General features: G+C 32.4%; 1 protein-coding gene and 1 pseudogene across 2 annotated transcripts in view; one reads left to right on the forward strand and one right to left on the reverse strand.

Annotated features, from left to right (window-relative positions):
- The window catches only part of LOC127118227 (cucumisin), a 44,765-nt gene extending 37,949 nt beyond the window's left edge, over positions 1–6,816 (forward strand). Inside the window, exons 1-9 of one of the 2 annotated variants that reach the window (XM_051048385.1) lie at positions 3,186–3,363; positions 3,491–3,585; positions 3,683–3,777; positions 4,198–4,432; positions 4,570–5,196; positions 5,292–5,513; positions 5,615–5,726; positions 5,803–6,016; positions 6,103–6,816. In XM_051048385.1, the coding sequence (XP_050904342.1) occupies positions 3,277–3,363; positions 3,491–3,585; positions 3,683–3,777; positions 4,198–4,432; positions 4,570–5,196; positions 5,292–5,513; positions 5,615–5,726; positions 5,803–6,016; positions 6,103–6,623 (2,208 nt within the window). In that variant the 5' untranslated portion in view covers positions 3,186–3,276 and the 3' untranslated portion in view covers positions 6,624–6,816. Of the gene's footprint in view, positions 1–3,185; positions 3,364–3,490; positions 3,586–3,682; positions 3,778–4,197; positions 4,433–4,569; positions 5,197–5,291; positions 5,514–5,614; positions 5,727–5,802; positions 6,017–6,102 lie in introns of those variants that run through there. The other variant, XM_051048387.1, reaches the window with a different exon arrangement.
- A 3,841-nt stretch (positions 6,817–10,657) lies between these two features.
- Positions 10,658–12,901, reverse strand: LOC127118229 (cucumisin-like; annotated as a pseudogene).
- Positions 12,902–13,815: the final 914 nt, after the last annotated feature.

Consider the following 13,815-nt stretch of genomic DNA (forward strand, 5'->3'; position numbering starts at 1 on the left):
AAGGAGAAATCACCTTGTCCGGATGGACTGGAGTAGCTTTGAATTTCAAACGAACCAAGATAAACTTCTGTGTTGTTTGTTTTATCTTTCGTGTGTGAGGTGTTTGCAAAAGTTTTTATCTTCAGCGAAAATAATTCAAACCCCCATTTCTTGTTTTTCTCTACATTCATCTATGTCGATGACTTGTTGATAATAGTAAGTTGCAAGAAGGAGATCAAAAATTTCAAACATGAGAAATATCTCATACTTCCTTGGTATCTAAGTGAGGAGTTTGAAATTCCAGACTTGGGAAATATCTCATACTTGCTTGGTATCTAATTCTACAAGATTAGTAGAGGATTGATGATGCACTAAAGAAGATATGCAAGCGAAATACTTAAGAGATTTGAGATGCAAGATTGCAATCAAACTTCGACTCCAGTTGAACCCAAATTACAACTGTCAAAAGACATGAATGAAGATGATGTCGATCTAACGCAGTATAGAAAACTTATTGGATCACTTTGATACCTTTTTAACACAAGGCTAGATCTAGCATACAGTGTAGGTATGGTGAGTAGAATCATGCAGAAGCCAAAGGTATCACACCTAGCTGAAAGGTATATCAAAGAGGATACTAAGGTATCTTAAAGGAACTCTCGACTACGACATTTTAGTGGGATACATCGACTCAAGTTGGTGTAATGATGTCGAGGATAGAAAATCCACAGTTGGCTGTGTGTTTATGCTAGGTGGTGCACCGGTTGCTTAGATTTCAAGAAAGGAACTAGTAGTGGTAATGTCGTCATGTGAAACAGAATACATAGTTACTTCCCTCTGTGCATGTCAAGCAACTCAGATAGTAAATTTGGTCGAAGAGATTACAGAGAGTAATCATGGAGCAATTACCAAGAAGATCGACAACATGTCTGCTATCAATCTGGCAAAGAATTTGACATACCATGGTTGAAGCAAGCACATCTAAATGATATTCCATTATATTCGAGAGCAAGTAGAAGAAGCAAAGTTGAACCTGGAAAACTGCAGAACTAAGAAATATATTGCAGATATTATGATGAATGGAGTGCAACTCGAAGTATTCAAGAGGTTAAGATCTATGATGAATGTAGATACATTAGACACAATGAATTATGTGGTGTGTTGAATTGTAATTCCTTGTGTCTAAGCAGGTTGCTCGACAAGAACAAGGAAATGTCAAAAAGCTATATGTGTCAGTTTGTTATTATAGTCGAAATGTCGAAAGGAGTGTACCTTCGACAGGTTCGTTAGACTTAGCTTTATTTGTTACATTTTAGCCGAGTTAGTTAGTTAGTTAGGTTAGTTGGAGATTGTTTGGTGTGCAAGTAATCTAAAACCTATAAACATGGAGCAAACCTATTATTTATTGTAATCTTGAAAAGTGAACAATTACAATTTGCAAAGTTTGAGAGCAAAGAGTTAATCTGCATAAATTCTTCTTCTTCTTCTTTTTCCTTCTCTCGAAAACCCTAATTTCTTTCTTCCCCAATTTAATTTTCTTTTTTAATTATCAATTGTGCAACGATATAATCTTGCAACCAAGATTGGTTGATTTACTCGAGTGAAGAGTGAAGAACAAAAGGGAATTAGATCGATGTGATTGAATCTTGTTCATTATTGCTGCAAAATTTTCCATAGATTTTGGTGAATTTCCAACACTCAAGTGTTTTCTACAAACTTTTTCACATATGAATGAAAATTATACAGGAAAAAGTTTTTCTGTTAAATATTACAGACACTTGAAAAAAAATCAAGAAGAAGGTGATTTTGAATTTGAAAAACTGTTCTATTTATAATGCACCAAATACCTCTTGAAACACAGAAAGAAAGTTGAAAAATAATCATGAAATCATGCAATAATATGGATTGGTTTCATGACCATTTGAGATGAAGAGGGATGGTAATGATTCAACATTGTTTCAAAATATACAGATGACAATCGATTGGTGTATCATTACAATCGATTGCTCATTTCCATAACATTCAAAAATATTGAAAAATATCTATATGAGATATGATTTTCTTTTGTTTAATGAATAATAATTTTTTTAGATAATGTGAATATACATCTTTTGAGAAATTTTATATTTATTAACTAATAATATGGTTTTTATTTTTTTAGAATAAACATGTTGAAAAGAGAAATGCTTAATCATAAAAATATTTTTTATTTATACATCTAAGGATTTATTTTTGTTTAATAAATAATAATATTTATTGAATAGTGTGTTTATATGTTTTTAGATTTAATGTTTTATCATCTAATATTGAGAAATTTTGGCAATGTCTATTTTGTATTTTTTTTATAAAAGAAAGTATGTTATATATATATATATATATATATATATATATATATATATATATATATATATATATATATATATATATATATATATATATATATATATATATATAATTTATATTTTTGTATGTTTGCTAATTATAGAAGTGAACTCCTTACTAACTAACATTTTAGAAACAATAAATTTAAAGATATGAAGTGAGTTTGATACGATGTTATATGTGATTGCGAGAATAAAAATTGAATTTTTATTAGGTTTGTAATGTTTTTTTCTTATAATAAAGAGCCTAGGCTCAATTAAATTTGTAATTTAATTTAAGGTAAATTAAAATATTTAAATTTGATTATTTATTTAAATGTGACGTGGACTAAAAATATGAAGTAAGTTTTCATTCCGCTAAAAAATGAAAATATTAAATTTCATTAGCAGTGAAACTTATAATTAAAAATAAATAATCACATATTTTTAAGTAAATCTAAAAATTTAAAATAATACTTTAGTTCAAAATCCAAAACATTACAGAGAAGGCAAGGCTTGGAAGGATTAGTTGTTGTTGTTGTATGGCTATTAGTTCAAAATCCAAAACATTTTTCTTTAAACTATGGACGACTTGATAGTGAAAGATATCTATTTGTTTCATGACTTCTCTATACCTACCTCTTTGGACGTGTAGAAGACTTAAAAAATTTCAAGTCCACCTTTGTCATGTTTGCAATATATTCTATTTATGTAATAATTTAGAGAGATTTTATGTTTTTATTTAATTTCTATCCTTTTTAAGATTAATATTCATTATAACATTTTTTAGACTTATAATTATAAATATTTAAATTTCTTCTTGTATTGTTATCCATTGGTTGAGCCATGTTCACATTCTTCTACTATAAATAGTGTTGATTGGGGGAATATGTGACACAAATCTAGTAAAGCATCTTACTTCACATTTTGATATTCAATGGCAAACAAGTTCACTCCAAGGATATTCCTTCTTTTCCTTTTAACCTTAATTCAAATTCATCATGCATGTTCCAAACAACGCAAGGCAATTTTATATATCACATGTTATTTTACTTTATTTCGTTTTTATGCTTGTTTAGTTCATCTTTAAAGAATCATTTTCAAAAATAAAGATGTCATTCTTTATAAATTTATTTCATATTTTTTTACAGACTTACATTGTCTACATGGGTGATCGTCCTAAGGGCATTGACCCTACCACGTTACCTTCTCTTCATTCAACAATGGCACAAAATGTTCTTGGCAGGTTCAAATTATTATGTTTCTTCTCTAATGCTCGATTTTAACACTTCTTCCTTATCCAAACTTTTTAAGATTAACAATCCAAGTATGCATCTATTCAGTGATTTTGAGCCAGGAGCTGTACTACACAGTTACAAGAAGAGTTTTAATGGATTCGTTTTGAAATTGACTGAAGATGAAGCAGAAACATTGGCTGGTAATTATTAATAAATTTTCTATATACCATAAAATATATTTAACTATGATTTTTTATATTCAAATGTGAATTTTTTAAGACCTAACATCCTAAAATTTATAAAAAAATATGACCTATAATTGTAATGCCTTGTATTTTAAATGGATAGGTGGTCTTTGTCTCTCTTATGGTTATAGAATATTAATCATGTTTTTGCCTCTTAACATCGGGAAAACGGTGTATCTGTGTCAATATCGATGTCTGAAATAGTCAACATTTATAATCATATTTATTTTAAACTTATTATCGGTGTGGACATATTGCTGTCGTGTTTTGAAATTATATGCTTACATGTTTTTGCTCTCCCACATTCATATCATAGTTACAAAATATAATATAAATTAAACATAAATTAATATCTATATATATATATTGCAATAGAAATGGACAATGTGGTGTCTGTTTTTCCAAACACAAAGCACTATCCTTGCACAACAAAATCGTGGGACTTCATAGGGCTTCCACACAATAGCAAAAGAATGAATTTGGAAAGTGACATAATTGTTGGAGTAATCGACTCTGGAATTTGGCCGAAATCGAAGAGCTTCAGTGATGAAGGATTTGGTCCACCACCAAAAAAATGGAAGGGATCATGCCACAACTTCACTTGCAACAAGTAATTTATCACTCCAGTTTCTATACAAGGATCGGTTTACTTTCACTATTTCTTCTCTTCATTTAAAAAATTAAGATGGTACATATAACAAAAGTATTATTTGATCATTGACATTGACATTCCCATGTTACATGCAGTAAAATAATTGGTGCACAATACTTTAATATCAAACGTTTCTATAGTAAAAAAGACATCGAAGGTCCAACCGATGTAAATGGGCACGGAACACACTGTGCGTCAACAGCGGCTGGAAACATGGTTCATTCTGTGAGCTTGCAGGGGTATGCTTCAGGGACTGCTCGCGGAGGAGTTCCATCGGCCCGCATTGCTGTCTACAAAGTGTGTTGGGAAGAAATTGGTTGCAATGATGCCGATATCCTTTCAGCATTTGATTCGGCAATTCATGACGGCGTTGATGTTCTTTCCGTCTCTCTTGGATCAAAGAAGGTAGTAATAACACCATATTTTAAAAATGTTTTCGATATTGGAAGTTTCCATGCAATGAAAAGAGGTATATTTACTGTGAATGCCGCTAATAATCTTGGCCCAAATCCTTCCACCATGACAAGTTATCCACCTTGGATACTTTCCGTAGCTGCTAGCACTTTTGGTAGAAAGTTTTCTACAAAAGTGCAATTGGGAAATGGTGCCATTTATGAGGGAGCCACAATTAACACATTTGATCTCAAAAGAAAAATGTTTCCGATCATTTTCGCAAGAGATATTCCAAATGTTGCTGGTGGATTCAACAGTTCTCAATCCAGGTATCACCAATATATGCAACTATATGCATTCTTATGATTACTCTAAAAATAATTTTTTGGTTGGATTTAAATTTCATATACATATTATTTCCTAGGCTATGCTCCACAGACTCGGTAGATAAACAAGCCGTAAAGGGAAAGATAGTCTTATGCGAGGGCTTTGCGTCTGCTTCAGATGTAGGGTTTTTCTCGGGAGCAGTTGGTATAATATTTGGAGATAATTATCCACAAGATTCGCCATTTATATTTGCATTGCCAACAACATTGTTGAGTCTGTGGAACTTTAGAGAAATACAATACTACATGAAATCAACAAGGTATTTCTATAGTCTTTTATTACTATATTATGAATATATTGATAATTGAAGTTTATTCAACTCAATGTTCTCCATTAATTTATCATTTTACCTATTAACAGAAATCCAACTGCCACAATATTTAAGAGTGAAGAAGTCGAAGATTCGTTGTCCCCTTATATAGCTTCGTTTTCTTCAAGAGGTCCAAACCCAATTACTCCAAATATTCTCAAGGTAACACAAAATTAAGGTTATGTAGAAAATAAATCATGTCAATATTTTGATCTTCATTTATTTTATGATGTTCTAGCCTGATATAGCTGCACCGGGAGTTAATGTTATTGCTGCATGGACTCCACTCAACCCAATTTCAGAATTTGAAGATGACAAAAGAAGATTACCATATAATATTATCTCTGGAACATCAATGGCATGCCCTCATGCAGCTGCAGTAGCTGCCTATGTTAAATCATTTCATCCCAATTGGTCTCCCGCTATGATCAAGTCTGCAATCATGACTACTGGTAATCACTATTGCCTCTCTCTTACACACTCATTAAATTGTTTTATGCTTTACTCTTATCTCTTTGTTTTAATACCAAATTAACAGCTACACCAATGAGTCATGCGTTAAATCCCGAAGCTGAATTCGCATATGGCGCGGGGCAGATAAATCCTGTTAAGGCAACAAATCCAGGTTTAGTATATGATATCACCGAAGCAGATTATGCGGATTTCTTATGCGGAGAAGGGTACACAGCTAAACAACTACAAGTTCTTACTCAAGATAAAAGTAACTGCAAGGTGAAAGCTAATGAGAAAGCTGTATACAACTTGAATCTCCCATCATTTGCTCTTAAAATAAACCTTACAATTTTCAGTCATGTTTACCATAGAACGGTAACAAATGTGGGATCAGCAACATCTACTTATAAAGCAAGAATAATATCTCCACCTTTGTTGGAGATTCAAGTGAAACCTAATGTTCTGTCTTTCACATCTATAGGACAGAAAAAATCATTCTCGCTTACAATTGAAGCGGCAATCAATGTTGAAGTAATGTCAGCTTCTTTGATTTGGGACGATGGTAGTCATCAAGTTAGAAGCCCAATTGTTGTGTATGGGAAGTAAGAATGAGTTCTCTGAGCCTATATGCATGTGATACAAGAAAATAATAATGGCTTGTAAAAGAAGTTTTCATATCACATTGTTATGCATATGGAACTTTACAAATTTGTATGTTGTGTAAGTTGCTGGTTGTGTACGTCTGTACTTGTCTTCAATAAATTAAAGTTAATGCAAAAAACTGTCTTTTGAAACTCAACTCTCACCCCGAAAGTTGATGCATTAAATTAGATGTAAAGATTATTTCAGATTTTGCTTATCATGTTTTACTTGCCTACAATGTCTCAACTCAATAGTAAGAATCTGATCTTACAAAAAAATCTAAAATCCTGCATATGATGAAGAGTTATCACAGTCTTAAAATTAAAATGTTGCTTGTTTTAAGATTTTTTTTTTCCACAAGCAAAATTTCCTTTATAACACATTATCATGCTCAATAATCATTACATCTCAAAATATTGCAACTCAATATCGTTTATCCAGTTCAGCAATCTCCATTTTGGAGCACGACCTTCCTGGTTCAAATTTTCAATCTATCGCTTCGGGTGGTGACAATCATATGTGTCGGACCTCATATCCTGTGGAACTTGCACAATTAGATTCAATTAGTTGTTGCTAAACTAAACTAAAGATAATATGAAGAGTTCAATTGACTTGTCGAGCAAGCAATTGCCTTAACCATCATTCACCTTCATGCTTAACATCTCACACTGGCCAATTCATTCTGGATGATCTTTGACTGATCAATGTAAAAGTGTTAATGGAACACCTTTTATAATTGATTCCAATTACATATAGAATTTGAAAGTAAGGTGGTGAACACGTAAAGATATTCTTTGTCAAAGAATTAAGGAAGTATTTTATCTTCAAATTTTTATTATTGGCCAAGTCTCCTGCCTCTGACTTGTATCGAGCTATGTGCTCAACCGTAAACTCATTAGTATCGTCGGCAAATTCAATTAACTTAGGGATTTTTCAATCCCTTGGAAGTTCAGTCTGCAACACATACTCAAGCAAGGCAGAAATAACGTTTGGTCTGTGAAGGTCTCACTATTACGAAAAACACATATAATGACGGTTTCATGTCCGTTGTTAGGTAGTTTGTGATTGTATGTATGGTGGTTTCCACAACGGGCGTGTGACCGTTGTTATAAGTAAGGTAACACACTACCTATCAAAACGATTTTATTAAACAACCGTTGTTATTTATATTAAGGTCATGGGTTCGAAACGCAACAACAACAATTTATTTGGAAATAATTAATATTTCACCATGGTTATAGAATATAACCGTTGTGAAAAGTACCCTGAGTTTATTATCAAATATGTAAATTGCTTGTTTTTCCTTACACCTCACTAAACATATACAACCATAAAATTTGATGTAGAAGACAATAATTTGAAATTTTTAATTATTCTTGAAAAATAACTTAAACGAACCACTGCTTTTCAAATTGCATTCATATTATAATTCATCGTTTGCTTCTTAACACATAGTATTTGATTCAATGTCCCAAATTATTCAAAACAACGGTGCATTCCTACTTTGTTTTGCAAAGCATCAATAACTAATTTTAAATCATTATCATCTCTATCATCATCCTTACTTTGATCAATGATGATGATTTTTATGATGACATCGATGAGGATGATTTAATTTCTCAACACATTTGATGTTTTGCAATATAAATTAATAGAGAATGACTCATTGCTTTGAAGAATTTGGGGTATTAAACCAAGTTCTACGTGTTAAAGAGTGATATAGATGAATAACGAGATGGATGCAATTCAAAAATCATGTTTGATATAACTTACATTTCAAATATAACTTAATCTTACTATTATTTTCTATGAAGGGAGTGAACCAAACAATCTATATACATTATAATAAACTCAACAACAACATATATATCAAAAAATAGAAACAACATACCTTTTATTGAAAAGATTCTTGGAATGATCTGAAATTGATCTACTTTGTGTTGCCATGAAGAAAAAGTACAAGGTGGGTGAAACTTCCAAAATTGGTTGATACTCCTTGTATTGTTTCTTCATAAAAAAAAATCATTTATGAACCACACTCATGATATGAGTTAACATGTTTTGAAAACATAAACTAACATTAATATTATAACATAACAAACCATAACAAAGCATTAGGGAAGTAAATAATGCCACAACAAAAAGCGGCATATTAACATATAAATAAACAGTACATTATAACACAACAAGCCTTTTAGAAATATGATTGTCTAACAATTATTTGTTACGGAGACTATATCCTAATAAGGATCCATGACTATGGGAGCCTACCACCTTAGAGCCTACCCTTGGGGATTCTAGTAATCAAAGACACATGTACTTCCTCCTACTATTACATTGGCTTACATGATATACTTGTGATCCTAAATCATGCATGTACATTGCATTATCATTATCATAACATTTAGCATTTTCATTTTTCCAGGGAGTTTATAGATGTGACAGTTGTTATGAGCATTCAGAGGTATGGGTTCAGAAAGAAAGACTACCTACTCATTGAAGTACAAGACTCCTAAGCTAGAGGGGTTGAAAGAACTAAGTTCCAGATTAACCCATATCATCAGAGATAATTTCAAGGTCGATTATGAAAATGTTTTGGCTTAGCTCAACACATAAATTGATCATTTGACTCTTTTAATTCTATCCCAGTTTTATGATCTCCATTGAGATGTATTACCTTCCAAGATATCTAGTTGGCTCCAACACGGGAAGAAGTTGTGCACATCATGGGTCTCCCTATGAAAGACAATCCTATATTCACTGGTTTGGGAGAGGTTCTGAAACCGTGTCGTTGATCTCTACATGACAAAGCAAGATGTGTTGGCCAATATAGGACCTAAGCGAAACACTTTGGGGTTCACTAGAAAATTCTTGATGGAAAAAGCATAAACCTTCGCAAATGAAGAAAAGTTGGATGCCTTTAAGGCAGTACTGGCATTACTCATTTATGGGATTGTTCTTTTTCCTAACATGTATGGATTCATCGAAACGTCATCCATTTGTTTGTTTCTGACTTGGAATTCGGCATCAACACTACCAGCATACATTTATTATTACCTTACCCTTAGACATGAAAAAAAGGGTGGGACAATTTTGTGTTGTGCTTCATTGCTACACAAATGGTTCCTATCCCATTTACCAAATAAGGGGATTTCATGGAGAACAAGGTTTAACTCAAATGGTCTCAAAGGGTGATGTCCCTCACAACTAACAATGTTTCCTGGTATTCTCACGAGTACGATGTTGTTGAGATTTTCCTTAGTTATGGCAACTTCCCGAATGTTCCACTCATAGGAACTAGGGGGTACATCAACTACAATCTAACTTTGGCACTCCAACAACTTGGGTATCCCATGGAAGACAAACAAGATAAAAGTTTGGTAAAGGGTTTCATATGCGAAGGGGATGAAGATTCTAACATGATAAAGATGGTTAGATACCAAATGTTAGAGTAAAAGACCCCAATATCAATCTCATGAGAATTTGTCCGACCACCTTTTTTTACCTAACACCCCCCATTTTTGTGCTTTTACCATCATATCCTCACACAATTTTCACTATTCAAATTATATTTTTTAAACTTCTACGAATATATACAAATAAGTGTTATTTTCTATTAAACTTTCGTATTTATACCAATTTTTTCACGGAAGTTTTGTTTTTTACCAGAATTTTTGAAATATTTGATATAAACCAATTCTTTACATGCATTTTTAGCTGCAGTTTCAAAAAATGTGATATGCTACATGTATTTTTATCAACGTTATTAATGAAAAATGAAAAGTATGTTTTTGATATTGCAAAAACTGGAGACATCATATAAAACTTAAAGAGTGTTAGGATAATCCTCAATCTCATTAAGGGCGGGATCTTGTATGAACCCAAAGTCATTACATAGGAGTCCTGTTACTAAACATAACTTCATTTATTTTTTGGGTCAAAACATAACTTCATTTATTTGCTAGCAATTATTATTTCCTTGTATCTCTTATAAAAACTTGGAAGAAGAATAAATTATTATTATTTATGATAGCACAAACCTTAGGGACATTTTCTTGTGTCCCATACACACACACACGCAGACCTTATTAGGCTTAACAACTCATACTTAGTTCCCATACACTATAATTGGGCTTCTAACTTGATGCTTGCCATCATCCCATATCAAAGAAGAAGACATTATTCCCACATTGATGGTTCCTTCTATTGTGAGCCAGAATGATTTTTTCTGTCCTATAGATGTAAATGACAGAACATCAGGCTTCACTTGAATTTCCAATAAAGGAGAAGATATTACTCTTGCTTTATAACTAGACTTTGCTGATCCCACATTTGTAACTGTTCTATGTTAAACATATCCGAAAAATGTGTCGTTTACACTAAGCGCAAATGATGGCAGATTCAAGCTATATACACCTTTCTCATTATCTTTTCCCTTGCAATTACTCTTATCTTGAGTAAGAATTCCTAGTTCTTTTGCTGTATATCCTTCTCCACACAAAAACTCAGCATAATCTGCTTCGCTAATATCACATAAAGATTATTTAACATACCTCATACACTTTACCATTTCCCAATTTCACCTTTGTAACGAATTTTCTACCAAAAGTGCTAGCAGCAACAGAAAGTAACCAAGGTGGGTAGTTTGTCATTGTGAAAAGATCAGGGCCCAAATTACTAGCCGAATTCGACGTAAACACGCCTCTTTGCATTGCATGAAAACTTCCAATGTTGATTGAGCCTTGAAAATATTGATTTACTGGTGTTACTTGACCTGATCCAAGAGAAACAGAAACAACATCAACTCCGTCAGCGATTGCTGAATCAAAGGCTGCGAGGATATCAGCCTCCTCGCAACCAGCTTCTTCCCAACACACTTTGTATACAGCAATGCGAGCGGAAGGAACGGCTCCACGCGCTGTCCCTGCAGCATACCCTTCTAGGCTTACAGAACTAACGATGTTTCCAGCAATCGTGGATGCGCAATGTGATCCATGCCCGATTACATCTCTCGAAGATTTCTTATCCCTTTTACCATATTTTCCTTCAATATTGAAGTATCTTGCACCAATTATTTTACTGCAGATGTAAATGTAAATGATTATTCTTGTAAACAAAAAGCTATGGATTTAAGTGATTAATTACTTGTTGCAAGTGAAGTTGTGACATGTTCCCTTCCATTTTTTTGGTGGTGGACCAAATCCTTCATCACTGAAGCTCTTTGAATCTGGCCAAATTCCTGTGTCTAATACTCCTACAATTATGTCACTCTCAAAATTCTTTCTTCTGATATTCTGCAGGAGGCCTGTGAAGTCCCACGATTTTGTCGTGTAAAGACGATTCTTTGTGTTTGGAAAAACCGATACTATGTCGTCCATTTCTATTGCAGTAAAAATGAAATAACTAAATGTAAGGGACTAGTCAAAAATAAAACATACACTTTTTATTAAACATAAGATCAGAAATATAAAATACCTGCCAATGTTTCTGCCTAATCTTCGGTTAACTTCACAACGAATCCATTAAAGCTCTTTTTGTAGCTCTGAAGTACAGCTCCTGGTTCAAAATTACTAGATAGATGCACATTTGAATTGTTAATCTTAACAATATCATAACAAATCTACTTGTTCAAACATGAGTGACTTTAGTCTGTTAATCAAACGTGAATAATTATATAAGAGATAATCATTTGAACCTGCCAAGGATATTTTGAGCTATTTTGGAGTGAAGAGAAGGTAAGGTGGTGGGATCCATGCCCTTAGGATGAGCACCCATGTAGACAATGTAAGTCTGTATTCAGAAAATATAATTCAATATGAAATGTCCAATTGGATGGATGTGGAATACTTCAAATCACATAAATGTGGAGAATATATGCATGTATTAGTCTCGTTAACACAATTCAGTTCGTAGTTGGAGAGGAACATCAGATCCAGAGACACGAACTGAACCCGTGACATCGCATTTATTCACTTTTACAGGTGAAATTTCAATTACTAAGTAAGAAGAAATATATGTGTGTGTATATATTTACCTTGCGATCTTTATTGGAACATGCTTGTTGGATGAAAATGCATGTGAGAAGGAAAAGAAAGAATGGCCTTAAAGAGTTCATATTTGCAACTAATGAGAAGAAAAGAAGGTTTAGAGTACTAAACCATTTCCCCTTCAATGAGTATAAATGGTAGAAGAATGTGAACCCCGCCTACCAAGGGACCAATGGGTTACAAAAGAATGAAATTTTATTTAACTTTTTTTAAAGAACATTTGAAAGAAAAAACAAGAGAGAAACCAGATTTTAGTACTAATGACAAGATTTAGAAAGTTTAGCTTTTAAGGAGCAAACAATATTTTTGAAAGTTTACTAAAGCACAATGTGTGTTGGAACTATTACTAATAAGACTAGCCAATGATAAGATGTGCATATAGTGTGGTGAGAATGTTATTAGTAAAAGTAAACCCAAGCACACTATTACTAGACCCTAGCACTAATGCTGAAATAGAATAACAGTGCAAAACCTGATTTAAGAAATGACAAAAAGTACTTATATCAAGAGTGTCTTTTATAAAAATAAAGTGTTCATGTTTTATTGACACCTCTTTTTTTTTTTTAAAGAGTATGCTTTCCTTTTTTGCTCTAAATATTTCTCTCTCAACCTATTTGTATTTATGCATTCAAAGAAGTTAAGAATACACCGAACTACACAAAACAACACACAACTACAATGGAAAGGGTAAGAGTGGTGCTATGTTTGACACCTTATTAACTTACACTTAAAATTTAAAATGACACAAAAACCAAAGCATGGCAAAAATTATTTAAAAAAAAAGGTACATCTAATAATATTTATACGATGTTGATGTAATTCTAGGTATCAAATTAGAATTTCTCAATGGTAAATGGTGATGATTAGTTGTCACAATATTTATTTTTTTATTTTTCTGAATATGTTTAGCTCCATTTCTCAATCTTCATTTTTCATAGGTTTTTATTGTTTTCAACTTTAACTGTCACGTAAATATGTTACGCTTCATATTTTTTAGTTATTTGCCATGTAAGTTCACAATATATATTATACATAAATGTTTAGATGTTTAGGTCATTCTTATGTAATAAAGTATATATTGTTTAAGTTATTGTTATGTAAGTTTAGAA

The sequence above is a fragment of the Lathyrus oleraceus genome, chromosome 2, assembly GCF_024323335.1.
Source record: "Lathyrus oleraceus cultivar Zhongwan6 chromosome 2, CAAS_Psat_ZW6_1.0, whole genome shotgun sequence".
In the NCBI taxonomy this organism is placed as follows: Eukaryota; Viridiplantae; Streptophyta; class Magnoliopsida; order Fabales; family Fabaceae; genus Lathyrus; species Lathyrus oleraceus.